At 47.7% G+C, this 25,202-nt stretch overlaps 1 protein-coding gene across 1 annotated transcript in view; it reads left to right on the forward strand.

Annotated features, from left to right (window-relative positions):
• Positions 1 to 24,364, forward strand: part of LRP4 (LDL receptor related protein 4) — a 47,464-nt gene extending 23,100 nt beyond the window's left edge. The window contains exons 17-38 of the mRNA XM_054587051.1: positions 1,164 to 1,372; positions 1,530 to 1,611; positions 2,390 to 2,495; positions 3,572 to 3,773; positions 5,043 to 5,232; positions 5,320 to 5,451; positions 6,282 to 6,422; positions 6,782 to 6,868; positions 6,975 to 7,146; positions 8,024 to 8,186; positions 8,299 to 8,524; positions 8,870 to 9,173; positions 10,177 to 10,395; positions 10,521 to 10,655; positions 11,488 to 11,596; positions 13,108 to 13,252; positions 13,524 to 13,637; positions 14,030 to 14,165; positions 16,786 to 16,853; positions 17,408 to 17,495; positions 18,934 to 19,075; positions 21,664 to 24,364. Of these exons, the coding sequence (XP_054443026.1) occupies positions 1,164 to 1,372; positions 1,530 to 1,611; positions 2,390 to 2,495; positions 3,572 to 3,773; positions 5,043 to 5,232; positions 5,320 to 5,451; positions 6,282 to 6,422; positions 6,782 to 6,868; positions 6,975 to 7,146; positions 8,024 to 8,186; positions 8,299 to 8,524; positions 8,870 to 9,173; positions 10,177 to 10,395; positions 10,521 to 10,655; positions 11,488 to 11,596; positions 13,108 to 13,252; positions 13,524 to 13,637; positions 14,030 to 14,165; positions 16,786 to 16,853; positions 17,408 to 17,495; positions 18,934 to 19,075; positions 21,664 to 21,996 (3,503 nt within the window). The 3' untranslated portion in view covers positions 21,997 to 24,364. The remainder of the gene's footprint in view (positions 1 to 1,163; positions 1,373 to 1,529; positions 1,612 to 2,389; positions 2,496 to 3,571; positions 3,774 to 5,042; positions 5,233 to 5,319; positions 5,452 to 6,281; positions 6,423 to 6,781; positions 6,869 to 6,974; positions 7,147 to 8,023; positions 8,187 to 8,298; positions 8,525 to 8,869; positions 9,174 to 10,176; positions 10,396 to 10,520; positions 10,656 to 11,487; positions 11,597 to 13,107; positions 13,253 to 13,523; positions 13,638 to 14,029; positions 14,166 to 16,785; positions 16,854 to 17,407; positions 17,496 to 18,933; positions 19,076 to 21,663) is intronic.
• Positions 24,365 to 25,202: the final 838 nt, after the last annotated feature.

Genomic DNA, 25,202 nt, shown 5'->3' on the forward strand with positions numbered 1-25,202 from the left:
GCAGGGGCATTGCCTTAAAAGGGTGGCCCTGCCTAGCTCAGAGCCACAGGTGACTTTCTAAGAGCAGTCCAGAGACAAGTGGCACAGACATGTGGCATCACAGCAAGGGGCCTGGGGTAATTCCTCACACATCAGCCGCTTCCCTTACTTACCGCCACATACCCCTGGCCCTCTTATCTCTGGCTAAAAGCAAGTTTCCCTTGGGATCTAGGTTCTTTCCAGAGATGAGGGAAACTATTTGGAAGAACAGGGATGATATGATATTTATTCAACACACATTAATTGAAAACCTAGTTTCCTTGCATTCTTTTGTGCCCAGCTCTTGCCATATTGTCTTAGTGAGCTGCGACAGGTTTCCCCTTAAAGGTTTCCCAGATCTTAAAAGAAGACAGTAACGTTAGGTAGAAAGTGCCTTCCCAGGCAGAAAAGTGTACTGGGAAACATTCAGACAGACCAGAATAGGGGCAGGTATTGGAAAAAGGCAAGCTGAGAGGCAGCTGTGCAAGGGAGTGGCCAGAGCTCCTTCTCTGGAGTCAGACCTGAGTTCAAGTTCCCAACTTTGGTGCTTTGTAGCCAGGGGATCCCCCGCAGGTTACTTGACCTCTCCAAGCCTCAGGGCTGCTCAGCTAGAAAATGAGAATAAGAATAATATGAATCACAAAGAGTTGCTATGAGGATAGAGATAAGGCAGAAAAGGCACCAACCAAGCTCAGTGCCTGGCAATGAATAGTCACTACTGACTAAAGTGAAGAGAAGAGCAAGAGGAAGGGATCTGGATGACAGAGCGCATCAGCCAACGCCCTTATGCAGACAGGGAAGTCAGGGGGGTAGAGGTGGGAGTCAGTGGTGATGTGGCCAGTGCATTGGAGGAGACGGAGCAAAGTAAGAGGTGAGAAAAGTTGCGATGAAGCTAACAGACACTTAAACAGGATGCACTTCTGGGCCCTGGGGAGAATCTATTTCCATTTGATCCTAAAGCCTGATTCTGCCAGCATGGGCTGCCTGGTGCTCAAAGGGGGCCTGAGGTGTGAAGAGTAGGGGACAAAGGGCACCAGATCCCAGGAGGTGTGATTGAACCAGATGTCACACAGGTGAGCGTCTGTGTCTGTCACTGTTATTGGATTTAGAGCATTAAAAGAAGACCCCTTTCGGCCTTTGATCAGGTCTTGACAAGTTCCTGCTTTTTGCCCGAAGGATGGACATCCGTCGGATCAGCTTCGACACAGAGGACCTGTCCGACGATGTCATCCCACTGGCTGACGTGCGCAGTGCTGTGGCCCTTGACTGGGACTCCCGGGATGACCACGTGTACTGGACAGATGTCAGCACTGACACCATCAGCAGGGCCAAGTGGGATGGAACAGGACAGGAGGTAGGGCCCAGGGTGGGCCCAGGCCCTCGGGATGGGCAGAGAGGAAGAGGTGGGGTCCTTCCTCTCCTGGGTAAGGGCTTCCTGATACTTTTCCCTGCCTGAGAACTTGAGCTGGGGCACAAGTTCAGTTGGTGATAGAGCTTTGCTTCCTGTCCAGGTGGTAGTGGATACCAGTTTGGAAAGTCCTGCAGGCCTGGCCATTGATTGGGTCACCAACAAGCTATACTGGACAGATGCAGGTATGTACGGGGCGACCATGGCCTGGTTCTCTGGTGCACCTCTTGTTTAAAATCCTGGCCTCAGGTAGAAGGAGCCCAGTGCCCCTCCTAGCCACTTATATTTTGACCCAAAGTCCTTGGCAGGTCAGGAGTGGCAGGGCTGCTTCAGAGCTGAAGCCAGAAACTCACATCAGAAGGTTTGGCATTTGCCAATCAAATGGCAGCTACGTATATGCCTTGTAGCTGATGCTTGAGAATGTTCTGAGGCATTTCACATAAGGGAACTGTGCCCTTTCATTTTTCTTCCATCACTGTCTTGGTAAAACAGGGGTTTTCTATTAGCCAGGTGAGTGTGGGAGGCAAAGGGAACACCTTACACTAGAGCTACTCATGTGTTCCCGGGACCAGCAGCATCAGCATTACCTGGGAACTTGTTAGACATGCAAATTCTTGGGCCCTGCCCTTGGTCTGCTGAATCAGAATCTTTGGGGGTTAGGTTCAGGAATTTGCATTATAACAAGCTCTCCTGATTCTTAGGCACACTAGAGTCTGAGGAACGTTGCCTTAAATGATAGGACAGAGTGGGTTGTTTGGATTGAGCCTCGTTCTTCAAAGAAATTGAACTGATCACTTCCTTGAATTTCTTTTCAAAATTCACTTCCCTAACTATTCATTGTACATCCGCCACAGAGTATTTCATGAGCATCAACTGCATGCCAGGCTCTGTGCTGGGCATGGAAAGTAAGAGGGTGAATGACTGAGACTAGGGTTAATATCTTTGTCCCTTACTTCTCGACAGGGACAGACCGTATTGAAGTGGCCAACACAGACGGCAGCATGAGGACAGTCCTCATCTGGGAGAACCTTGATCGCCCCCGAGACATTGTGGTGGAACCCATGGGCGGGTGAGCACCTGCTCCTGTGGAGTGAGCCCCACCCACATTCCTGACCCGAGTACTAGAGGGGAGTCGAGGTGATCCCAAGTGGCCAGCTCTCATGGGCGCGCCAGGCAGCAAGGGCAGCTGTGGAAACCACAGTGCATAGTAACAACTCTGTCTCCTCAGTGGGCAAGGAAACCTTTAAATTGTTTCTTGTTTGTTCTGCCTGTCAGAGTTTAAACTCACTGTTTAAAAAAATAGAGAAGTAAATCTATGGAAAGTGAAGATTCCCTATGATTTCACTTTTCAGCAATAACCATTGTTAAACAGTTGAGGGTGTTTTCTCCAGATTTTCTTGTATGTGTATATCACATTTGATGGTGGTGGGGAGGTGTTGGTTTTATAGCAATGTCATACTGCTTTGGAACTTTGTTTTTTCCACATGGCTATGTCTTGGATGCCTTTCCACTTGATTATGAATATTGTAGAGATCTTTCCATTTGCTTATAGAGATCTATATTTTGTTCTCCTTAATGGTTACATAAAATTCTGGGGTTTTTTTTTAAAGGTTTTATTTATTTATTTTTAGAGAGGGGAAGGAAAGGAGAGAGGGAAACATCAGTGGGTGGCTGTCTCTTGAGCACCCCCTACTGGAGGCCTGGCCCACAATCCAGACATGTGCCCTGACTGGGAATCAAACCGGAGACCCTTTAGTTCGCAGGCTGGCACTCAATCCACTGAGCCACACCAGACAGGGCTAAAATTCTGTTAAATGGGTGTACTATAATTATTTAACTCATTTTGTTGAGGAAACATTTCTTATTCCCCATCCTCACTTCCCCTCTTTCTTTATTCCCAAATAGGCCTTATTTGCTGAGCACTCCTTGAGCCACGGGCTCCGTCTATGTTAAGACCGTAGGTGACTTTCAATAGTGATAGAAGATACAAAACCTCTAGACAGCTCTGAGCCCAGGGCAGGGCTGGGGAGTGAGACAGGAGACCGGGCAGCTATTGCAGGCAGAAACCCCGAAATCCTAGGCACTCTGAATCCCCCCTGGGTGTTAGCTGGAAGGCTTGTAAGACCCGCCCTCGTCTCTGCCCAGGTACATGTATTGGACTGACTGGGGTGCAAGCCCCAAGATCGAACGGGCTGGCATGGATGCCTCGGGCCGACAGGTCATCATCTCTTCCAACCTGACCTGGCCTAATGGACTAGCCATTGACTATGGGTCCCAGCGGCTGTACTGGGCTGACGCTGGCATGAAGACGATCGAATTTGCCGGACTGGATGGCAGCAGGAGGAAGGTAAGAGTGGTGCTAAGGCATCTTCCCGCAGCTGTGGCAGCCTCCAGGGCATCACTGCCTGGCTGGCAGCTGACAGGAGCGAGGGGGACCATGGGGCGACCCAGCGTGGGGCGTGCGCTGTTTCTCTGAGGCCACAGCTGCCCTCCAGAGCCTGGGGGTCCTGCCGTGTGATGATGAAAGGAAACCAGGAGTTAGTATGGACTGTGGGCTGGGGGTATAAGGGCTTTCCTAAGAATAGTAACAGTGAGCACTAATTGCACCATGATCTCTCTCTCTCAATGTGCTTTTGTTATTGTTTATTTTGGCATAATGTCAACCTTGGAGAAAAGTTGCAAGAAAAATCAAAAGAAACCAATAACTAATATTTTGCCACATTGTTCGTTCATTCCCCCCTCTCTTTATTTCTACACCCACACACATTGTTTATTTTTCTGAACCATCAGAGATTAAATTGGAGATGTCCGGCCTTTGACCCCAAAATATTCCAGTGCATAATTCCTAAAATCGGGGACATTGCCTTACATAACACACTACAAAGATCAAAATCAGGAAATTTAACATTCATACAATGCAACTATCTAATCCACAGTCAATATTGAATTTCACTGCCAATTGTTCCCATGATGTCCTTTACAGCTTTTTCTTTTTTAGTCCAGGATGCAATCCCAGATCACAATTGTATTTAGTATCACATCTCTTCAATCTTTAATCTGGAATACTTCCTCAGCCTTTTTATGTCTTTCTTGACCTTAGCATTTTTAAAGAGTCAATGCCAATTATTTTGTAAAATCTTCCTTAGTTTGTCTGATATTTCCTTGTGATTAGATTCGGATTTTGTGTTGGGAAAAGGCATATTCTCAACACATTAAGTAAAGTCATGTCCTGAGTTCTCAGTGTGTCTCATCTGTAGGCACAGATGTTGGCTTGTCCCATTATTGTGACATTAAACTTTCATTGCATCGTTAAGGTGGTGTCCACTGTAATGTTGCTGTTTTTCCTTTTGTAATTAATAAGCAATTTGTGCAGAGATACTTTGAGATTATGTAAACAATACATAAGCTTTTACAATCATCACACAACCCTCAGAGCCAGGCATTATCACAGGTGGCCAGACCGAGGCTCGGAGATTTTATAAGCAGCTCTTGCCCAAGGCCACACAGCAGGCAGTAGTGGCCAAGCTGCATTCCGACTCTTCGCCCGAGCGCTTGGCCACTGCTGTGTCCTGTCGGATCTTGCTGGGGGATGACACACATGCTGGGTGCCTGGTAGGTGCTGATTGGAAGCGAGCTCCCCCACCCGTTCGGGCTGACCCTCTATGGAGAGCGCATCTATTGGACGGACTGGCAGACCAAGAGTATCCAGAGTGCTGACCGGCTGACGGGGCTGGACCGGGAGACCCTGCAGGAGAATTTGGAGAACCTCATGGACATCCACGTCTTCCACCGCCGGCGGCCTCCAGGTAAGCAGCCATTGGCCCACACTGGCTTCTTCTCAGCCTCCCTCTGCTGTAGTATCATTGTTGACCTCTCTCGTCCTCCCTACCCAGTGTCCACACCATGTGCTGTCGAGAATGGCGGCTGCAGCCACTTGTGTCTTCGGTCCCCAAATCCAAGCGGCTTCAGCTGTACCTGCCCCACAGGCATCAACCTGATGCTTGATGGCAAAACCTGTTCACCAGGTGAGTCTAAGCATCAGAGACCTAGAGAGAGCCTCTCAGGGAGGGGCAGCAGCTCTCTTCCTTCCCTGTAGATGGACGGCAATGTGGTCTGAGAAACCGTGAGTCCTGGTGCTCCTAAAGGCTTACGGGAGAGACAGAGCTTTTAGAAAAGAGGAGAGGTCCAGGACAGACGACCAGATGAGCAGGTAGACAGGATTGGAGGCTCCAACGTGTTCTTACAGTGTTTCACGCATATTCATAAAAGATACTTCTTTCTCAGACACTACTTATATGCTGCTTTGGTTAGAATAAGTGACTTTAGTTCCAGCTGCCCCAAACTGCTCATAATAAATATTAAAATGTATGCTATCTACACTGTACCGGCACTCCCTGTGGAGGAGGCACTTTTGTGAATGTATAACCAGCACAAGCTATGTGACGGCCTTGATCAGGGGGTCCAAAGCAGGACCTGGCTGCCCAGATTTTGGAAGTCAACGTTTTCCCCTAGGAAATGCTGCATGGCAGGCCACATTGGAACCCCCAACTTCCCAGGGAATTTACTTAGAAAGGAGCTATGAATTGTGCCTCCAGGCTGGGGGAAAAGCCCTCTTTGACTTACTGTCTGTAAATAATAATCTCCTTTAATCCCATGATCTCTATCTCACAGCCATCCCGTTATTGTCCCCATTGTACAGATGATAAAATTGATACCCAGTTTAAATAAGTTGCCCAGGATCGCTCAACTGGAATCTAACCGAGCCAGAGCGTGAACTTCAGTTTGCCTTCCTCCGGATCCTCCTCATGGCTGTGCTAGGGTGACTGTCCTCTTCCCTTCTCTTCCACCCGGGCAGGCATGAATAGTTTCCTCATCTTCGCCAGGAGGATAGACATACGAATGGTGTCCTTGGACATCCCTTATTTTGCCGATGTGGTGGTACCAATCAACATTACCATGAAGAACACCATTGCCATCGGAGTGGATCCCCAAGAAGGTCTGTGTGGCCCTCCTTTCCCCCCGACCTTCTGTCCCTGCCCCATAGCAACTGTCGTCCTCTCTTTCCTACCCACTCTGTCTCCTGGTAAGAGCCTAGGGCTCGCCGTTCCCTCTGGCCCAGGGTTGGCACCTATCTCCGCAGCACTTTCTCTTTGGTTCTGAAGGGCGTGGTTTCTGGCCCACTTCTCCCTCTCTGCCAAGAGTTAACCTGATATGACACTTCTACATTTATCGATTTCCTCTGCTATAGGGGACAGGGCTCTCTGAGATGTCCTGTTGTCTCAGGGCCTGAGTCAGCTGTGTATGTCCCTTTGTGGGGGTTGAGGGTCCAGGCTGAGCCAAGCCTTCCCTTTCCAGGAAAAGTGTATTGGTCAGACAGCACGCTGCACAGGATCAGCCGTGCCAATCTGGACGGTTCCCAGCATGAGGACATCATCACCACAGGTGGGCCTTGCTCCCAGCCCAGGGACCACCTGTCTGGCTATGGAGCTGGGGAAATATCCCATCTGTTTTAAGGCAGGAGCCAGTGTGCTCTCTTGACTTCCTGCAGGGCTGCAAACCACAGATGGGCTCGCAGTGGATGCCATTGGCCGGAAGGTGTACTGGACAGACACTGGAACCAATCGGATTGAAGTGGGCAACCTGGACGGGTCCATGCGGAAAGTGCTGGTGTGGCAGAATCTCGACAGCCCCCGGGCCATTGTTCTGTACCACGAGATGGGGTGAGAGCTGTGACTCGGGGCAGCAGGGTGGGTCAGCTCAGGGGGCTGTGGGTGGGGCGAACGCGGGCAATGGAGGGCGAGCGTGCTTCCCGGGAGCACGGACACCGGCCTCCCTGGGGCTGTCTCACTCTCTTGTGACTTCTTTCAGGGTGGCAGCACAGCATAGAGGTTAAAGGCATAAACCTTGGAGTCAGAAATCCAGGATTCGGATATCTTTACTGTTTATTCTCTGCACCTGTCACTTTAAGTCCAATGTTTCACCTCTCTGCTTCACAGTCTGGCGCTCAATCCACTGAGCCTTTTTTTAAAATATATATTTTTACAATTTTATTTATTTATTTTTAGAGATAGGGGAAGGGAAGGAAAAAGAGAGGGAGAGAAACATCAATGCGTGGTTGCCTCTTGCTCGCCCCCTGCTGGGGACCTGGCCCGCAACCCAGGCATGTGCCCTGCCTGGGAATCGAAGCGGCAACCCTTTTGCCTCGCAGTCCGGCACGAAGTCCACCAAGCCACACCAGCCAGGGCTCACCTCTCTGATTTTCAGCTTTTTTACCTGTAAATGGAGATGTTAGTGAAAATGCATACCTAGTGATTCTTGTGAGGACTGAGTAAGATAATACATGGAAAGTACTTTTTCTGTAATAATGGTAAAAATAAAGTAACATAAATGTACCATCTTAACCATTTTTAAGGGTACACTTGTGTGAAGTATATTCATACTATTGTGAAGCAGGTATCAGGTATGTTTTTCATCTTGCAAATCTGAAACTATACCCACTAAGCAACAACTCCCCTTTTTGCACGTAAAATATGTTTCACAGGGTTTGGCTTATCTGGGAGCTCTGGGAGTAACCAGCTAGTCTTCTTCTCTGCTCAGGTTCATGTACTGGACAGACTGGGGCGAGAACGCCAAGTTAGAGCGGTCTGGAATGGATGGCTCGGAACGGACTGTGCTCATCAACAACAACCTCGGGTGGCCCAATGGACTGACTGTGGACAAGGCCAGCTCCCAACTGCTCTGGGCTGACGCCCACACCGAGGTGAGAGTCCTGCTCCTGCTGCTCCCCAGGAGCCTGGGAAGACAGGTTTGGCATCTCCGCGGAGAGCCCCTCGTTTACTGCTAGCCAGTCCTCCCCTCTCCTTCCTCCACAGCGAATTGAGGTTGCCGACTTGAATGGTGCCAATCGTCACACGCTGGTGTCGCCTGTGCAGCACCCATATGGCCTCACCCTGCTTGACTCCTATATCTACTGGACAGACTGGCAGACGCGTAGCATCCACCGTGCTGACAAGGGGACTGGCAGCAATGTCATCCTGGTGAGGTCCAACCTGCCAGGCCTCATGGACATCCAGGCTGTGGACCGGGCACAGCCCCTGGGTGAGAAGACCCCTAGGGCTGGGAGCCAGAGCCTCCGGCTTTCTGGGAGTATCACAGCATCAGAGAGCACAGAGATTTCTTTATAATCGCAGAGACAGGGACCTATCTAAGCCCCCTTCGAGGACCAGGCTGCGTTCCCTTTGGGTATGGCTGGTACTACAACTGCATCATGCTGTCACTTTCAAAGGACCCCTGGAAACACCCCTGCCCCTGCTACCTCCTCCCTGCCAGGCACCAAACGCTGATGTTCAGAACAGCAGAAAATCAGGCACAAGCCTTTGTATGATTCAGGCGACAGTCCAGGCAGGGTGTCCGAACTCATGCTTCTCTCTCGCTCATCACCAGGTTTTAACAAGTGTGGCTCAAGGAACGGTGGCTGCTCCCACCTCTGCTTGCCTCGGCCCTCTGGCTTCTCCTGTGCCTGCCCCACTGGCATCCAGCTGAAGGGAGATGGAAAGACCTGTGATCCCTCTCCTGAGACCTACCTGCTCTTCTCCAGCCGCGGCTCCATCCGGCGCATCTCACTGGACACCAGCGACCACACAGATGTGCATGTTCCAGTTCCCGAACTCAACAACGTCATCTCCCTGGACTATGACAGTGTGGATGGAAAGGTCTATTACACAGACGTGTTCCTGGATGTTATCAGGTATGAGTATCCCTGAAACCTCCAGGGGACATAGACCTGCTTCCAGTCCCTGATGGGTGAGGTCAGGGTCTGTGTGGACCTCCAAATGGACTCAGCAGTTTGGCAGCTGAGTTTGATCCTGACTTGTTCACTTTACAGTGTTATCACTTACAACAGAGCTTCAAACTTTTGAGGGGGGGGTTTGTTGTTCTTTATTTAAAGATTGATAAAAGCCCAATATGTAAAACAAACAAACAAAATTAGATGTCGTCAGGCTGGGGACCTGGAAACTTCCACCCCTATCACTGGGCCCTGGGATTGCTCTAAGGATCTTCTTGAGACTCTTTGAGCAATCGGCCATGTAGCTAAACCATTTATTTGCATTGTAATGCAGGAGCCCTGGACAAATGCCAAGGCTGCCGTTGTTCACAAGGATTTTCTCTTTTGTTTTATTTTTATTTAACTTTTTTGACCCCAACACAGCTAAGGAATGTGATGTTCTGCCACCATTAAGAGGGGTTCACCATGGCAGAGAGTCCATGTGTAGGAACAAGGGCATCCCCCTTTGCTCTCCCTGGAGAATCTCATGCTGGGGGCAGGTGGGCACGTGTTTAGAGACGTCCCCCATGTGTTTGTGATGTGCCCCCGATCTGGAGTTTGAATTTCCTGGCGTAAGACTTCTGTAAAAATGTGCATGTAGGTTTTGTCAAATTGGCCTTTTTAATAATGACTCCCTAGGAATCCTTGTCTCTTCCCTAAGGTACATAGGGAATTGTTAATCCTTCTTCTGGGAAGACATGGGCCTAAATGCCCCCTTATGTACAGCAGGAAACATTCGGTCCTCCTTAGAATTTATTTATTAATTCTGCAAATATTTTGTGTACCTACTGTGCTAGGTACTTGATCTCTGCCCTTAGGGGGCTTACGGCATAGGGGGATGCAATTGTGGAAAGATGGATTAAGGGGGTTTTGGTCTATTGCTGGTCAGTCTGGTCAGTCATTCAACCCTGGGCTCTTCCCCAAGGCGAGCAGATCTGAATGGCAGCAACATGGAGACAGTGATTGGGCATGGGCTGAAGACCACCGACGGGCTGGCAGTGGACTGGGTGGCCAGAAATCTATATTGGACAGATACTGGCCGAAATACCATTGAAGCATCTAGGCTAGATGGTTCCTGCCGCAAAGTGCTGGTCAACAACAGCCTGGACGAGCCTCGGGCCATTGCCGTTTTCCCCAGGAAGGGGTAAGTGTATGGCCAGCAGAAAAGAGACCCAGGGAAGAAGGGCCTGTCAGTATGTCCCTGTATTCTCCCAAGCTCTGGGTGCCATCTTCCCATGCCTTGGTGATGATGTCACTGTTGTATCTCAGGTATCTCTTCTGGACAGACTGGGGCCACATTGCCAAGATTGAGCGGGCGAACCTGGACGGCTCTGAGAGGAAGGTCCTCATCAATACAGACCTGGGTTGGCCCAATGGCCTTACCCTGGACTATGATACCCGCAGGTGGGAATCCTGTCCCAAACAGCCTCCTGAAATAAGGTGGGCAGAGGAGGGGATGCTTGAGATGGAAGCAGTGAAAATAGAAGGACAGAAAGCTGTTGCCAGGTGGGGAAGAGAAAAGCAGTGAGAAGGTTGAGCAAAGGTATTCATAGGGCAGGGGTTGTGGAAGCCAGCCCACAGCTCTCAGCCGAGTTTTATTTGCCTGCTTTACCTGGTTTTGAGCATGTCCTCTGGCTGGACCACAGGTCCCACTACCCCCATCCATTCAAGGGCTGATTCTGCACATTTTGCTCTCCTGATCTCTTCAGACTCTGGAACTTGCAACTGTCTAGATAAAAATGCTAAAGGGCAGAGGAGGGTGAAAGGAGCTGTGAGTCGGTCAGTGCCCCTTTCTACCCTCAGAAGAAAGGAAAGGAATCAAAGTCGCCTGGGGAGTTGGAATGGAGCAGAGGAATGCTCCTTCCTTTAACCTCAGTGGCATCCTTGTAGACCAAGTCTCTTCTTCAGGAGCGTTCGTAGGAGTTTGGGCTTAGGCCCTTGGGTAGGAGTCAGAGGGTGATCGAGGTGCTGAAGATGACACTGGGTGGTGGCTCCTGAGGTCATTGGAGGGCCTACCCCCCTCCTCAGAACAGCCTTGGTCTCCCCACTTACAAGTCACCAACTTCCCCACTTCAGCTTTGGGACTCACAGTGACGTCTCATCAAGAGTGCTTCTTGAGTGCTCACAGATCTTGCCAGCTCAGCTCAGGAAGGGAGAGACAGCTCCTTAGGGGGGCGGGGGCTGGACTCCCTGGCAAGCATTTTGAGTGGCCGCCCTCATCTCCTTTGCTGCACAGGATCTACTGGGTGGATGCACATCTGGACCGGATTGAGAGTGCTGACCTCAACGGGAAGCTACGGCAGGTCTTGGTCAGCCATGTGTCCCACCCCTTTGCCCTCACTCAGGTACTAGCTCAGGAAAGGTAACTAAACTTCCTTAATGGGGGTATTTCCTCGGGGTTCTAAGTCAGCAGCCTCAGTCCTAGATGCTACTGAACAGGTGTGCTGTGGAAGCTCATTTGAGGGGTGTTTTCCTGTGCACTGAATCCGTGCCACCCTGTGTCCTGCTCGTTTGGCCCCACCACTCCCGCGTTCCAGTGTTCGAAGGAGTGGCTCTTCAGTGGTGCTGTGCAGAATCAGCTGGGCTTGTTAAAATACATGTCCCTGGATTTACAGAATCTGCTTCATGAGGACAGAGCCCAGGAACAGGCATTTTAACAGATTCCCCAGTGGATCCTAATGCTGGGGTCCCAGCACCTGAGCTCAGGCAGCCCACGTAGGGGCAGCAGGGCTGAGTGGCTAAGAGCCAGAGCTTGGAGGCAGCTAGCTGGTCAGCAAGTGTTCATCAAGTACCTGCAACATGCCAGCTCTGGGTTCAAGTTCTGTCTGTGTCATTAAGGAACTGTGCAGCTTTGAACAAGGTACTGAACTTCTCTATGCTTCACTTACCTATATGTTGTTTAATAAATGAGTTTAATAATAGTATCCTCCTCAAATAGACACAGAGCGTTAGCCCAGTCTCTGGCACTCAACACTTATTATTTCTAATCATTTTGATTATCCCTGACTATAAATTTTGAGAGTTCTAACCCTGTAAAATAATTCAGGGAAGGAAAAAAGGAGATCTTCAAAGCCTGGGACCAAAACAGGGATTCTCGACCACTTAAAAATCTTTGTCCCTTTTTGACAAATATCCACTTACCTATATTCTGCATTATATCCTACCATCCAGTAGGATTTTGTTGAGCTTACTTAGTGATAGAATTTTTCTTTCCCATACTCCAAATGTAAAACTACAGGATAGTTTTCGGTATGGTTTTTCAATCTACAAGTTTCCCATGGGGTTTTCTGATGTATACCCTGGGGGCAGGAGAGGGACCAACTTCATTGTCCCTCCCCACCCCTGCTTGAGGCTCTTAAGACCACTGCATTAGAAGGCAGCTGCCCGCAGAAGTAACCAGAAGATTTACCAGGGCTCTGAGTGAAGGGCCCAGAAGAGCAGGGAACTTGGAAGGACCCTCCAATTTACTCCTATACACTAAGTATGGGAACCCACTTACTTGCTGAGAACTGACCAAGTACTCAGTAAGCGTTAGGTGTTGGACACTGAGAGATGATCTTGAAGAACTTGACCTGGCAGGACAGACATGTAAACAAATGACCGTAGAGTGCCCACACTCACTTGTAGAAGTGAGGGCAAGGTGCAGAACATCTTGGAGGAGAGAATGGTAAATTCTCTATAGATTGGGGCGGATTTCCTGGCCCGTGTCACATCTGGGGATGCACAGAAGCTGACCTGGTGGATTAGAGATGAGGGCATTTCCACAGAGGGTGTGCACATGCTGAGGCACGGAAGCTGGACTGGGGTCTGACTCTCGAATAATATTTCCCCTTTTTTGGGCTTCCCTCTTGAGTAGCAGGACAGGTGGATCTACTGGACAGACTGGCAGACCAAGTCAATCCAGCGTGTTGACAAGTACTCAGGCCGGAACAAGGAGACGGTGTTGGCGAACGTGGAAGGGCTCATGGATATCATTGTGGTTTCCCCTCAGCGGCAGACAGGTGGGCGTCTGCGTCCTGAGCCGGCCTCCCTACCGTTGGTGCGGGAGGTGGTCCCCTGGGGGACTGTTCATGACCAAGACAATTAGAGCTACAGCAGAGTCTTTTGGTTCACGTTTTAAGCTCTTAGACTTTTTTAGCCTCTTGTGGTTATATGCCTTCTGCTCTCTGTCCCTGGCAATGAGGTAGCCCTGGATTTCCTCCTTTTTGAGAAGTGCCAAACTGGGAGACTTAATTCTGTCACAGGCTAGATATTTTCCTGCTTTGCCCCCAGGGACCAATGCCTGTGGTGTGAACAACGGAGGCTGCACCCACCTCTGCTTTGCCAGAGCCTCAGACTTTGTGTGTGCCTGTCCCGATGAGCCCGATGGCCGACCCTGCTCCCTTGGTGAGTTCGAAGGAACGGCCTCCTGAGACAGCAGAGCCCTGGGAGGGACAGGAGATCAGCAGCCTCAGCTTTGTCCTTCTGGGTGGGTCCCGCTCAGAGGGTCTTAGAGAGGAGTGACTGGGAGCAGTAAGTTTGTCTGGCCTCTGGCATTTATAAGAATGGAATTAGCCTGCGCGTTACTCTCTCTTCCTGGCCCTTGTGAGCCAGCTTGCCCGTCCAGAGCTATTAACATTGGAACTCAAATCCCTTGTAGTTACGGTATTGAGACTGACCTCTAATGAGGGTACCTAAGATCAGGGCAGCTAAAATATTGTTCTCCTGATGTTACTCTTGGACCATATGTAGAGATTTGGAGCTTCAGCGACCTACTCGAGTTCTCTTTTCCTCTCCAGTGCCTGGCCTGGTGCCTGCAGCTCCCAGGGTTACCAGCATGAATGAAAGGAACCCAGTGCTAACCAACACACTACCTACCACCTTGCGTCCTTCGACCACCCGGACCCGCACGTCTCTGGAGGAGGTGGAAGGAAGGTAAGTGGGTTCACAAGTGATGGAGGGCCCTTTGATCCAAATCACCGTCTCCTGCCAGCAGGAAACCAGAGTCCCACCTTGATTCTGGCAGATGGAGGGTAGAGCACATCATTAGTCATCAGTCCCTGTTATTCAGGGCAGGAGATGACATTTAGACTTATAGATTATCGCAAGTGATTTGAGGGCAAGAAGCTTTAGAGCAGCATTATAGAGAAATCACTCAGTTTCCTTTCTTTCTGTGACATTTGCTCTTACCTCACAGGTTTAGCCTATGGTCTGACTACAATTTACTTAGAAACCACCAAATCACAGTGGTGTCTGCACTGTGGGTTTATGACTTGGAACGTGCCCAGGGATGTTATGGCTTTGGTTTATAATGCCTTTAACATTCAAACACCTGTGCATGTATGTGCACACACACGTCATTAACTAAACAAGCATAACCATGCTCAGGTCTCAGGTAAAATATAAAATATTGTGTTTCATTAAATTGAAGGTGCTATCAATTTAAGAGGCATCCTGATTTGAGAGATTAAACTAAAAAAAAAAAAAAAGACCAACAGTGACTGTGAGATACTATTGATTATAATACACATTGCTATTTCAGCAGTGTCACAATATAGAAAAAAATGCACATCATAAAATTGATGAAATATGTTACATTCGATTTCGAGTTTTTTACATTTTTCTTTTTTTCAATTTAGAGAAATTTTTTTTTACAAAGCATACATTTTCTATTCACAGTTTGTAAAAATAATCTGGAAATGCAGATAGAAATAAAGAAAGAAATACCCATATGTAATTACTTTTAATATTTTTAAATTTGAGGTATGTATATTATTGCAAATTGATTACAATAAGTTTAGTTAGCATTCATCACTACACAGTTACAGATGTTTTTTCTTATGGTAACTTTTTTGATCTACTCTCTTTGCAACTTTCAAAAATGTAATACAGTATTATTAACTATAGTCACCAGGCTCTATAGTACATCCCCAGGACTGACTTATCTTTTAACTGGAAGTTTGTTTCTTTTCACTACCTTCATCCATTTTGTCTCCCCACCTCTGGTGATCACCAACCTGTACTCTATATCTATGAGTTCAATTTTTTTTTTTTGATTCCACATTCATAATATCCATGAATGATATTATAAGGTATTTTTCTTTCTCCATCTGACTTACTTCACTTAGCCTAATGCCCTCAGGTTCCACCCATATTGTCTCAAGTGGCAGTGTTTCCTTCTTTTTTATGACTGAATAATATTCCATTTTGTGTGTAGTCACATTTTCTTTATCCATTTGTTGATGGACACTTAGGTTGTTTCTACATCTTGGCTATTGGAAATGATGCTGCATTAAACATGGGAGCACAGATACCCTTTTGACATAGTAATTCCATTTCCTACTCTCACTGTTTTGATGTCTATTCACTATTAGACCAGTTTTCTTTTTCATTGTAATATACTGATCTCTTTATTTTATTTTATTTTATATTTTCTTTATTTATTTTTAGAGAGGGGAAGGAAGGGAAAGAGGGGGAGAAACTCTTGAGCGCCCCCCACTGGGGACCTGGCCTGCAACCCAGGCATGTGCCCTGACTGGGAATTGAACTGGTGACCCTTCGGTTCGCAGGCTGGAACTCAATCCACTGAGCTACAACAGCCAGGGTGCAATCTCTTTATTTTTATTATCACCTGTAGCTTAACAGATAATTAACATTTGCTTTTGATTCTGAAAGCAGAAAAATATTAATCCCAAATAAGAACTGTAGACTCATGTCCCTAAAATTGTAAGATTTGCACAGGATCAAATTCATTCTAGATGTCCCATTTTGTCTTTTTGGAAGTGTTTCTGTAGAAAAGCAACCATGCAGATATAAAGGTGTACCTTTCCCACCAACTTTTAAGTATTTTACTATCAATCATTATTAATCTCTGATTTTCTTTGGGTTTATTTAGAAAACTTTTGAACCCTACTCAGGTATTTCCTTACTGTCAGTTCTATTTGAAGATTCAGTGCATCTGGTTTCAGATGTTGTAGCAAGTACCTTTTCTCCAGGCTTTTAGGAGATGCCTGCGGTTGCCTGCTCATAATGTGCCACAAGGAAGTTACCTTTTTAGCATTTCAAGGCAGTTATCTGAGCCCTCCCTCTGTATGTCTTGCATATTCCCTTGTGAAAGAATAGAGGAGAAAAAACAGGTTTTTTGTTTTGTGTTTGTTTTTTTTTTAGGTCTATTTAGACCTTGTGATAATCTCCATCTAATCCGTTTTGCTTGGCTGTTAGCTTCTTTCAACTCGTCCTGGTAGTTTAATAAAGCCTATTATTGATATTCTTAGTATTCTTTCGGCAGACTTCCAGCTCATTCTCAAACCTGCTTCTCCTTTTAAAAGGATATGTACTTTTAAATACATTTAAACATGGTATAACATCTTGAAGACAGTGCCTCTTGTGGATTTCGTGTATTTCCTGGTCCTGTCCTCCGTACTTCTGGTATCTCTCATCTGGTACAGTCTCTCATATCTGAAAGCCCCACTCACAGGACTTCCCCCTTCCCTGGGGGAAGGCAAGATCTTCATCAAATACCAGTAGTCTTCACATCGGTTTTCTGTGCCCACAGATGCTCTGAAAAGGATGCCCAGCTGGGCCTCTGTGCACATTCCAATGAGGCCATACCTGCTGCTCCAGGTAAGCCATGAGGGCCCAACTGCTTTGAAGAACATGTAAGGAATATAAGTCTCCACTGACATCTTCCAGAACCCACATGGGGTCTCTTTGGCATTGATGAACCTCTTTCTTAGACTAAATCCATAGAAAGAATAACCACAATAGCCCCCACTTATGGAGTGCTTTCCATATGCCAGGCATTTGTTAAGTCATATATATGTGTGTGTAAGTATATATATGTATATATATTTGTATATACACTTATTTAACCTCCACCAGCCCTATGAGCAACTTATTATTTACATTTAGCTGATGAGAAAACATAGCTTAGAAGTTAAGCATCTTTGCCCTACATTTCATAGCTGGTAAGTGGTAGAATTAGGGTTAGAGATGCTGACTGACAGGTTTCTTCTCAGCCGTCTACCCCTGTGGCCTCTCCTCTGGGGAGGACGCCCATAGCCATCCTCAGATGGCATGGGATCCAACACGTACAAAAGGGGCCTTTCAATTTCCCACCTTCATACCAGCTAGATGTTGTCAGTGGTCCCCCCGCAATGTCTCTCTCTTCTTCCCAGGGGAAGGACTTCATGTCAGTTACATCATCGGTGGACTCCTCAGTATTCTGCTGATTCTGGTGGTGATTGCAGCTTTGATGCTGTACAGGTAACCTCAGCCTCTCTGCAGGGGCCACATGTTTGTTGGTCCTCATCAGCGCATTGGGATTTGCTCCCAATCTGTGTGACCAGAGCTCCACAGTGTGCTAATTCGACCTCTAACCAGCCTCCTTTCAAAGGCTGCGTTCCTGGTCAGAGCAGCAGAAGACAATGGCAGAGATCTGAATTCTCACTCTTCTTCTGTAGATCAAATGTGAGCTCAAGCCCCTCATTTCATGGCCACGGCAACCCTTAGGACTTTTCTTCATTAACTAGCATGCTGAGAGCAGAGCAAGTGTTTCCCAAGGTCACACAGGAAGAGCCAAAGCTGGGACTGACTCTAGCATCTGCTTTTCCGTGACCCCACACTACTTCAAACCACTGAAGTTGGAAATGATTGTCTCTTCACACAAACACAGCCCTTACTACAATATTGGTTGATATATCATTGCTCAGTGGGGATCTTCCTGGGAGGATGGAGTGTGTCATTTTCAATTTATAATCTTTTTATGACCATATATATATATATATTCCCCAAATGTCTTAAACACAACTTGCAACAAAAATGTCAGGATTTTGCTGCTGTTGCTGCTCGGCTCCTGCTGACAACCACAATAATAACAAACTGTTGCCATTTAATGAATAGGTATCAATGCCACAACCTTGTAATACAGGTATTATTATTCCTCACATTACAGAGGAGCATCTGAGGCTCAGAAAGTTCAGAATATGTCCTGCTAGTAAGTAACAGAGTTGGGTTGAAATATAGATGTCTTGACTCTAAAGCTCCATGTATTAGTTATCTACTGCTGTGTAACAAATTACCCCAAAACTTAGCAACTTAAAATGACTACCATTTATTATCTCACAATTTCTGTGGGTTAGAAATGTGGATGCAGCCTAACTGGGTACCTCTTCTTTAAGGCCTCTTACAGGGCTGCACGCCAAACATTAGCCAGGGTTGTGGTCTTACCCAGGGCTTGCCTGGGGAAGGATCCCCTTCCAAGAGCACACAGGCAGTTGCTGGCGGGATTTGCAGGCTGTTAGAGGGAGGGCCTCAGTTCCTTGCTGGCTGTTGAGTGGAGACTCTCTCATCAGTTCCTTGCCTTATGGGCCTTTTCAGAGGACAGTTTGTACCGTGGCAGCTTGCTTCCCCCAGAACAACAGTAAAAGGAAGAAAATGAAGGCAATGTAAGATGCAAGCCATCAATTTCTTTGTAACCTAATCTACTGAATAGTATCCATCACTTTTGCATTATCTGTTTATCAGAAGTGAGTCACCAAATTTGGCCCACACTCAAGAGGCAGGGATTCAGAAGGTATGAGCACCAGGAGGCGGAGATCACTGGGCCCTCTCAGAGGCTTCCTACCACACTCAGGTTACACCTTCCCTGGATATCACCCTCATAGAGCTCTGACCTAATTCCTCATTGTCTTTCCTCCTAAAGACACAAAAAATCCAAGGTAACTGATCCTGGAATGGGGAACCTGACCTACAGCAACCCCTCCTACCGAACCTCCACTCAGGAAGTGAAAATTGAAGCAATACCGAAACCAGCCATGTACAATCAACTGTGCTACAAGAAAGAGGTAAAAATTAAAATGTATACTGGAGGGGTGTTTTTGCAGAGGGGGGAGAATTATTCTCCAATTGCCTGAATAAATCAGTAAGGGATGTTGGGTAGTCCCATCTCCCACTTTGGAAGTTACAGTGAACAGAAGAACTGGATGTGATTTGGGTTTCTGGAATCTAGACTCATAAATCTGTTCAGTTTCTAGGTCTAGATTCTCTGGAGGACCCCAGTGAGAGCAAGGGTAGGAAACAGATCCCAGAAGGGGTAGATCTGAAGGTGTGTGCGTGTACACAGGAGACACTTTGCCAGGTTCATAGCTTCTTCCCCCCCTGGAATTGTCATTCCCCTGCAGTGAGGCTGTGCGTCCCACCCCAGGAACAACCCCAAAACTCCTAGACCGTCCCTACAAAAACCCAGGAGTTCCTGGGCTCTTCCTCTCCTAACCTCTGACCCAAGCTGTTGGCACCTGTGGCTGGAAATGGCTGGTGTTTTGCTCTTTTTCCCTAGAGTCTTAAGGGATTTTTCCAGAATTCTGGAGGTTTACAAGCTTTTGGTCTTTTAACTCCTTTGTTGCTCCAGTGAAAAATTACTTGCTGGATGTTTAGGCATGAAAAATAGTCCTATTGCCACTAGGAAACCATAGTTTGGGGTTTCAGATTTATCTAGTTTTACATGGCCCTTCTTTTTTCTAAACTCCTGTGACCCTTCATCAAAAGTTATCCTTTATGAGACAGTCGCCAGTCTACTCTCTAGGCCTGTCTAGCACAGTCAAAACCTGCCCTCATGCCTATAGGGCTCCCATGCATAATGAATACATTTTACATAATAACCAGGTACTTTCTGGATCCATGAATTCCCCTACTTAAAAAGCTTCCACTGCAAGCCAAACAGAACCTGCAGGATGGCTTGTAGTTTGAAAGAAAGACTCTTAAAGATTCTTGGGTTCTTGGAGCTCCTGGTACGCCAGAGAACAACCCCAATAAGGGCCAGAGGTTAGAAAATAAAATCACGTGACCGCTTTCTTCTGTTGTATGCTTTTTCCTCAGCAGCTTTTTCATCCCTCTGATAGTCTCTCACCCTTTCTCTTCTGATTTCCTCTTGGTTTCAGGTACCTGTGTGTTTGCAGAGGGAGTGGTGTCCCCCAAATTGCTAGTGCCATGTCCCCCACCTCTCCCTAACTTTCCCAGCGTGTCTCTGTGATGAAGACTCTGAGTGGCCTGCATCGTGTCCTGCACTAATTTCAGCTCGGAGGGTGTGCCGGGTGACGGGGCGCTCGTGTGTGCGTGCATGTGTGCTTGTGTGCTATGTGTCTCTCTCTGCTTGATCCAGGGAGTTGTCTCTCCCAGAGGGCAGGGACGATTTTATATTGTGTAATCATCCAAGCATCCTGCTTCATGGAGCAGCTCAATAAATATGTGCAGAATTGAATTGCCACTAAAATAGAGTGGCAGTTGCAGAGCTCTTGGCAAGAACACTATCCCAGGGATAGAACTAAGCCATGGCCCATTTTCTCCTGGCACTGGCGGCATGTTGGTTGGTGTCCCCCAGAAACCAGGAGTAAGGCTACCCTTTGAGGAACCCATAAAGGGAGAAGCCTGAGTAGAACTTCAGGCTGTCCTTGGAACCGTCCCAGGTTGCTGGGGAATGGCCCCAAGGCTCAGGAGAGCAGAGCCAGAATAACCTCCCACAAAAGCTTTTAGGTTACAAGACTCCAGTGGATTGACCCTTAGAACCCAAATAAGGGGACTGTTTGAACATTTTTTAATTTTTTAAGGTTTTATTTGTTTTTAGAGAGAGAGGAAGGGAGGGAGGAAGAGAGAGAAACATCGATGTGCAAAAGAAACATCAATTGGTTGCCTCTTGCATGTCCCCAACTGGGGACCTGGCCTGCAACCCAGGCATGTGCCCTGGCTGGGAATTGAACTGGCAACTTTTTAGTTCACAGGCCAGCACTCAATCCACTGAGCCACATCAGCCAGGGCTTAAATAAGAGGATTTTTAAGATTTTTTTCCTGTCTTGCTTCCCAAAACTTTTCCCCTTAACAAAATTAGAAAGAAGATAAGTAAGAATCAAATAGCACAGAAGTAGCTTAAAATCCTGACTAAATGTATATTTAATTGCTTTTGTCAATTGCCTCTGATCAGGTATAGTAGCATTATGTTCCCTTAATAAATCACAATAACAATGTAATAATAGCTAACATGATTTAGTGCATCTTCTGTGCCAAGCACGTACTAACTGCATTCCCTGTATCTCCTGGACAGCAATTGGTTATTCTCCCCGCACTGCAGATGTGGGGACAGAGTGTTAGAGATGTTAAGTAATTTGCCCAGGGTGACATAGCCGGTGAGTGAGTGATGCAGGACCGGAAGCCGCGGTTCTCCGTCCTTCGTGTTGCTAATGGTAACCACCTTCATAGCTGCTCCTCTCTTTTTAGGCTAATCTTCATGTATTTGCTCCGACCAAGTTACCCTATTTGTTTGTGGGATCTTTGTGCTCTTCACGCCCCGTCTCACCCCATCCACTTCCTTTTTTAGTTCACCATATGGGATCCTTTATAGAGAGCCAACCAACTGACCATGTCTCCCCACTCTCCACCCTAGGGTGGGCCTGACCATAACTACACCAAGGAGAAGATCAAGATTGTAGAGGGCATCTGCCTCCTGTCTGGGGATGATGCTGAGTGGGACGACCTCAAGCAACTGCGCAGCTCACGGGGGGGCCTTCTTCGGGATCACGTTTGCATGAAGACAGACACAGTGTCCATCCAGGCCAGCTCCGGCTCCCTGGATGACACAGAGACAGAGCAGCTGTTGCAGGAAGAGCAGTCTGAGTGTAGCAGCGTCCATACCGCGGCCACTCCTGAGAGACGGGGCTCTCTGCCAGACACGGGCTGGAAACATGAACGCAAGCTCTCCTCCGAGAGCCAGGTCTAAGTGCCCATGTTGCCCTCCCTCCCTGCCTGCTCCTTCTCTTTATGGACGTCCAGTCTCTGTGCTCACTTATACAACAGACCCCCTTCCTCTGTGCTTGGCCCACTCCTCTTCATCCACCCCATGACTGCTCCTGAGCCCGGGAGCTGTTTCGGAGTCCATAACTACCGGTGCACAAGAAATGATGGCGTGTCCTGGGATTTACCACGAAACTCGCCTCTTGCACTCCATCCTGAGCCTCCCAAAACTAGGCTCAGTCAAGGTTCCTCGTCAGTACAGAGCTCCGCCTCCCCTTCCCCTGGTGTCCTCAGTGCCTGCCCCACAAAAGCTGATGATCCAAGACTGCACTCTCCCCTAACAGAGCCGGCCTGACTGCTTCTCTGAGAACTGGTCCCCCAGGGGCTGAGCAGGGGATCATGGGTAAAGAGAGAGATGAAGGAGAGAGACTGAGAGGAAGCGGAGGCAGCCCAGCTGGCATGGGCATCTGGGAAAAACCTCTAGCCTCAAGTGCATTGGTAATATGAAAAAGCTTTTAGGGGTGGCTGGGCCTGGGTGTCCTGTCCATTGCTGGCAATGGATATTATTCTCACTCTAAAAGTTGCTGTGTTGCAATTGGTGAGATCTGGGTGTGGCTCAAGCTATTCTTCCTCCTGCTAGAATGTCTGGAGCCTTTTCTACCTTCGGACGGCTGGGGGACCCAGTGTGGCCACTGGTTAATATGAATTCCTTCCTGGTGCCACCACTGCCCAGTACCTTCCTGAGTCTTTGACTATAAGCAACCAGGTTGTGAACCAGTTGCTTGAGTGAATGTGGGGCCCTGAGGGCTGAGTCTGCAGCGTCTAAGAAGCACTGCCTAGACCAAATTTAGCATACCGCCTGGATTTTAATGTTCTACCACTCTCCCGCATTCTCGGGTTTTAGAGCACAGAGACCCTGAAACAGCCTTTCAAAGGAGGGCCAGAAGTGTTTGTAAGTGGTCAGGAAGAGCGATTGGGTTAGAGACTTGGGGCCTCCAGGGCCTAAAGGGAAGTATCCATGAGGTTGAACTTCCTGTGTTCTCTCTCTCTCTCTCTCTCTCTCTCTCTCTCTCTCTCTCTCTCTCTCTCTCTCTCTCGGGTGCTCAGGGATCTAAGTTAGTGGACAGAGAGCCTGTGGCTATGGGTGGTGAAGTTCCCATTCCAACTCTCTTCCCAGCTGAGTGACTTACTTTCCATGCTGAGATGCCATCTCTTGGTTCCTGCTTCTTCACACAAAGGGCATGTGTCTCACGCTAGAATCAGGGGAGTTGAGAATTTTTTTCTGTCCTAAAACATCTACGTAGTTTGTTTCTCTCTCTCTCTCTCTCTCTCTCTCTCTCTCTCTCTCTCTCTCTCTCTGCCTAGTTTGCTTTTACTGACCTAGCCTTGTGGTGCCTGTGGTGAGCAGGGCTAAATAAAAATGCAAAGTGGGGGGCAAGGACTAAAAAGGCAGAGAGAACCACTGCTGAAGCCCTCTCAGCCCAGGGCAGATCCAGACCCCTTCCGCACAGGAATTGGAAGTGATAAGAGGACAGCGGGGGCTGGGAATGGAGGGGAGGGCTCCTAGGGGTAGTTTCCTCATTTGAAACACCTCCTGTGAATATGAGTATTGAGAAATCAGCTGTCAAATGCATGTGAAAAAGGAAAATAAGAGCAAACCTTTTCTGGTCAGTTCTAAGGCTGCTTGAGACAGGTGCCAAGCCTTTAGCCTTGCTCTCAGCAGCCAGCCCCACGTCTGCTCACGGGAGAGCCAGAACAGGCCAAGAAGGCTTTTCCAGTGTGCAGCCATGGAAAGGTGAGATGCCACTTCCAGGAGGAAAGGGGTACATATTTCATGCTTGATGGGGAAGTAAAAGGAGGAGCACTTTGGGTCCTCGGATTCACAGTTGAGGATGGGAGAAAGTAGAGAAGTGGCATTTTCTTGAAAGAGGGAAGGATCTTATTGCACTTGGGCTGTTCAGAATGTAGAAAGGACATATTTGAAGAAATATCTATTTGAGCACTGATTTACTATGTAAAAAGCAAAATCTCTCTGTCCTAAACTAATGGAAGTGATTGTCCCATGCTCACGTGTAATGGTTTTAACGTTACTCACTGGAGAGATTGGACTTTCTGAATTTATTTAACCACTATGTTCAGTATTTTAGGACTTTATGGTAATTTAATATAAATTTAGCTTTTCTTAATCACCTTGCCTGGCTTGGAGTCATGACTAATAGCTGCACCTGCTCTGTCTGGCAGACCCATGCCATGGGAAACCTGCTTGCAGTTACCACCTCTAAGGCCTTCGGGGATGTGGGCACGGCAAAGAGCAATAAAGGCTGTGAGGTTCCTGGCTGGAGGCTCCGCTCATCTTGGGAAGATAGGTCAACACCAGAGTTCACTGGCTTCTGAAGTCCCCATTTCCTCTAGAGGAGGGGCAGCAGATAGGCTTCTCCCTGAGTACCAGCTCTGACTGGTTGGTAGTGGCTGCCTCAGGTCCTGTCCCGACTCAATGGGAAAAGCATCATGAGCTTTGGTGATATATCTCTCAGGCGCCAGAAGAAAGTGTCACAGCATGTATCCTGTGTATCTTCTATTTCTGTTCTAGGTCTATGGGGACTTCATTGTCACAGAACTTGACTTTGCCTTGCAGTGATGGTCACTGTCAAGACTATCAGGTGTAAGGAAAGTACTGGAATGGGACAAGAGCTAATTCCAGTCCCAGATCTACCACTAGTTCTGTTAGATCTTCGTCAAGATTTACAGTTAACTCGGAGAATGGGTCAAATGGACACTAAGATTCCTTTTATTTTTTAATTTTTGTTTAAAAAATTTTTTTTTAATTTTATTTTAGACAGAGGGGAAGGGAGGGGGAAAAGAGAGGGAGAGGAATGCCCATCGGTTGCTTTCTACCTTCTGCAGGCACCGATGGGGGCGGAGCACAGAGCCCGCAATGCAGGCACGTGCCCTGCTTGGGAATCAAACTGGCAACCTTTCGGTTTACAGGGCGATGCCCAACTAACTGAGCCCTGCCAGCCAGGGCAGATTCCTTTGATTTTTAAAAGCTCTTTTCTCATAGCTCATCCACTGCATCTCAAGCCTGGAACAAGGAGTTGGGGGTCTCTTCTCAGGTTCTGTCAGTGAAGATTGGGAATCATGCAAGTCTCAATGCCAGGTATAAAATTTTATGTCAAGGTTCAATAGTTGATC

The sequence above is a fragment of the Pteronotus mesoamericanus genome, unplaced genomic scaffold, assembly GCF_021234165.1.
Source record: "Pteronotus mesoamericanus isolate MK-2021 breed Mesoamerican mustached bat unplaced genomic scaffold, CSHL_Meso_final scaffold_1066, whole genome shotgun sequence".
NCBI lineage: Eukaryota > Metazoa > Chordata > Mammalia > Chiroptera > Mormoopidae > Pteronotus > Pteronotus mesoamericanus.